Source organism: Papaver somniferum, chromosome 2 (assembly GCF_003573695.1).
Source record: "Papaver somniferum cultivar HN1 chromosome 2, ASM357369v1, whole genome shotgun sequence".
In the NCBI taxonomy this organism is placed as follows: Eukaryota; Viridiplantae; Streptophyta; class Magnoliopsida; order Ranunculales; family Papaveraceae; genus Papaver; species Papaver somniferum.
This window is the reverse complement of record NC_039359.1, coordinates 112,641,292-112,645,229: the sequence shown is the minus strand read 5'-3', so window position 1 is coordinate 112,645,229 and position 3,938 is coordinate 112,641,292. Positions and strand designations below refer to the sequence as shown.

Below are 3,938 nucleotides of genomic sequence, written 5' to 3'. Positions count from 1 at the left end.
GGTGGGAGGTAAGTTAATGTCTTGGATTCAAATGTAAACAATGATTTAGGAAGTGATGAGCAAGACAATTCAGTTGAGCCAATGATATTAGAAGTTCCACAAATATTGAAGATTGTTGAGAGTAATAACTTGGATAACAACACTGTAAAATTTGTTAATGGGACAAATGGTACTGTATCTAATACACCAATTCAAGTTACTTCATGTGCCAAGGTAGTAGAGAAATAAATGGTTACTACAACTTCAAATAGTACTGCTGCTTCTTCAAGTGCTTCTGACAGAATAAAGGTTAGTGCTCCAGCTCCATTGAATAATAAGTATAACTTTAGGAAGAATCCTGGTAAAGGAGGTAGCAGGAACCCTCCATCTAAATAATGAAGATAATTTTTTGGAATGTCAGGGGGCTTAAAAGAGTAAGGGCTCAAGAAAAACTTTGGTCTTTAATAAATCAGTTCAATCCATCTTTAGTCTGGGTTGCAGAACCTAAAATTTCTTATAGTTCTTCCTTTTGTAATAAATTGAATATACCAGGAATGCAAATCATGGTGATTCATAACTCAAATTCAGGTAATAAAGGCAACATTTGGTTGTTTTGGAATAAAAATTTATCTCAGCCTCAAGTTGTTTCAATTTCTAGTCAAATGGTTACTGTAAGTATTGGTGATGTTCTAGTATCTGGAGTTTATGCTCATGTAAAAGTTGTTCAAAGAAGATTTATGTGGTATGAAATGGAGATAATTAGTTCTCTGAATAAACCTTGGATAATATTGGGTGATTTTAATTCAGTGTTACGTCAAGAAGAAAAGGTGGGAGGAAGGCTTCCTAATAGGACTGCAATCATGGAATTCAATGATTGTTTAAATAATTGTGAGTTAATTCAAGCTCCTAAAACTGGCTTACAATATTCATGGTCTAATTTTCAGCATGGCAGTAGAAGAATTCTTTGTAATTTAGACTCAGTGGTATTTAATCAAAAGTGGTTACAAATCTATGGAGATTGGGGCTACAAAGTTGGGCCGAGAATAGTATTAGATCATGGTCCTCTATTAAGTCGTTTTGCCAGCATTCCTAAGCATAAAATATTCCCATAAAATTTCAAAAGATGTGGATCAGTCATCCAAATTTATTACAAGTAGTTTAAGACTGCTGGAATAATCAAGTTGAAGTTGATCCTGCATACAAATTTTTGCATAAATTGAAGGAACTTAAAAAAGTATTAAACATATGGAATTGGAGTGTTTTTGGAGATGTGAAAGTTAAAATACAAGAAGCATAAGAGAAGGTAAAAGTTGCAATGTAGCTATCTGACAACAATCCATCTGACACTGAACTTTTGGATCAAATTGTCCAAGCTCAAAATGATCATGCTAGCAGAGAGACATAGGAAAATACATTGTTGAGACAAAAACCCAGAGTTAAGTCGATAACTGAAGGATTTACCAATACAAGCTTTTTTCACACAAATATGAAGATAAAAAATGCTAAAAACTTAATTTATGAACTTGAAGATGAAGAACGAAATGTGATGGCTGATCAAAATCAAATTGCATATTTTTTAGTTAAACACTTCCAAAAGAAGTTTGAATTTCAAAATGTTCAAATTGTTGAAGAATTATTGGAAGTTATTCCAAAAGTAATTACAGAAGAAGATCAAGCAAAGTTGGATTCCATTCCTAATGCTGAAGAAATTAAAAATATTGTTTTCACTATGGATCCAGAGAGTGCACCAGGACCTGATGGATTCTCATGTATTTTTTATAGAAGTTGCTGGATATAATTCAAACTGACCTTGTAAAGGCTATTCAATTTTGTTGGAGGAAAATATTAATTCCTAAGGGGATGAATTCAAATTTTCTAGTGTTACTGCCAAAGACTCAAGGAGCAAGAACTGCAAATCAGTTTAGACCCATTGGTCTAAGTAATGTCATTTTCAAGATCTTCACAAAAATAATAACAACTAGAATGAGTCACCTTATGGAGAAATTGGTATCACCTCAGCAAGTGGCTTATATCAAAGGAAGAAGTATACATGAGCAGGTAATCTTAGCCCCAAAAATGGTTAACGAAATGAAATTCAAAAGGAGAGGAAGCAATGTTGGTATCAAATTAGATATATCTCAAGCCTATGATTCAGTTAGTTGGGAATTCCTTATAAAAGTATTACAGAAGTATGGCTTCTCTTCAAACTGGTGTGCATGGTTAATTACTTTGCTTGAATCAGCAAAAGTTTCAGTAATGGTGAATGGAGGACCATGTGGATTCTTATCAGTTGGAAGAGGTTTGAAGCAAGGAGATCCTTTATCTCCAATTCTCTTTGTACTTATGTAAGATGTGTTGAGCAGAAACATTTCATCTCTAGTAGAGAAAGGTAAACCGCAGCCAATGGTTATAAGAAAAGGAATACATCCAACTCACTTGTTCTTTGCAGATGATGTATTTATTTTCTGTAATGGTGCCAAAAGGAGTCTTACAAGATTACTTCAACTACTGGATGACTATCAAGCTAGTTCTTGTCAAATTATCTATAAAGTTAAAAGTAAGTGCTTTGAGGATGGTGCATCTCAACTAAGAAAACAACTGATTAGTGAAGAAATCAATATGGAATTATCAAAATTACTTGATAAATCTAGCACCAGGTAAAATCACTTCTGCCATGGTGTAGCCAATTGTTGAAATGCTGCAAAGTAAACTGGCTACCTGGAAAGGTAAAATGCTATCTTTCAATGACAGATTGGTTTTAGTCAAGTCTGTCTTATGCAGTGTGCCTATATACAATATGTCCATATATAAATGGCCATCTTCTTTAATCAAAGTTTGTGAAAGACTTATCAGGAATTTTTTATGGACTGGAGACAGTGATTGTAGAAAATTTAAAACTCTAACTTGGAGAAAAGTGTGCAATCCTTATGCAGAAGGTGGTATTGGTATTAGAAGGCTTGAAGTAATCAACAAATCTCTTTTAATGAAGATGATATGGAGAATCATTAACTCAAAGGAAGTATGGGTATTATTATTTTATGCTAAATTTCAAGACAAACATGGGAAATGGACCAATAATTGGAAGCAATCTTCAGTATGGAAAGGATTAAAATGGGCATGGAACTATCTAAAAGAAGATGTTAGGTGGTGTGTAGGGAATGGAACAAAAATTTCAGTCTGGTATGACATTTGGTATGGTGAAGCTTCATTAATAAATGTAGTAGGCTTGAATGATTACATAAAGGAAAATATTGACATGAAAGTTAATATGCTACTGCAGAATAATAAATGGGTGATTCCAATTGAAATGCAAGGTTTTATTTCTGTGACTGCATTACCTGATGTTAGTGGTGGAGAAGATCAAAGAGTATGGAGCGCTGATAGAAGTGGAAACGTTGTAACCAAGATTGCAGTTGAGAAGATAAGAGCTAAAAAACCACCTCTCACATGGAATAAATTCATTTGACAGCCTTTTTTACATCATGGAATTGCTAGTAACATATGGAAACTGAAACATGGAATTTATGTTGATGATGAAATTATGAAGCAAAGGGGTTTTGAAATGACATCAGTATGTTGCATCTGTCTGGAAGAGCAAGATAGCATGGAGCACACACTCTGGAAATGTAAGTTCAACACTGCTATGTGGAACTGGTTAAATGAAATATTTGCATTTCAACATCCATACTCTTTTGAGGATATTTGTGAAGCTGCTAAAAATAAAAGTCCCCTGGTGAAGGAAGTTTGGCTAACAGCTGCTTGTGCCACACTGAGGGAGCTATGGTTTCAAAGAAATGAAAAACTATTTGGAGAAGTGAAGCCTAATCTCAATAGATTTAAAAGTAGAATATTTCAATTAGTCCATGAGGGAGGTTACAGAATGAAAGGTAACAAATGGGGTCAAAATTATGATAGTCAGTGAATCTCATTTTTTTAAGCTTGGAAATAGAAGTACCAAA

The 3,938-nt window shown here is 33.9% G+C and overlaps 1 protein-coding gene across 1 annotated transcript; it reads left to right on the top strand.

Annotated features, from left to right (window-relative positions):
* Positions 1-228: 228 nt before the first annotated feature.
* Positions 229-3,445, top strand: LOC113351766. Its single transcript, XM_026595700.1, has 6 exons — positions 229-349; positions 532-867; positions 1,560-1,748; positions 1,859-2,324; positions 2,463-2,636; positions 2,731-3,445. The coding sequence occupies exons 1-6, from the start codon at positions 229-231 to the stop codon at positions 3,443-3,445; spliced, it is 2,001 nt and encodes a 666-aa protein (XP_026451485.1).
* The last annotated feature ends 493 nt before the right edge of the window (positions 3,446-3,938 follow it).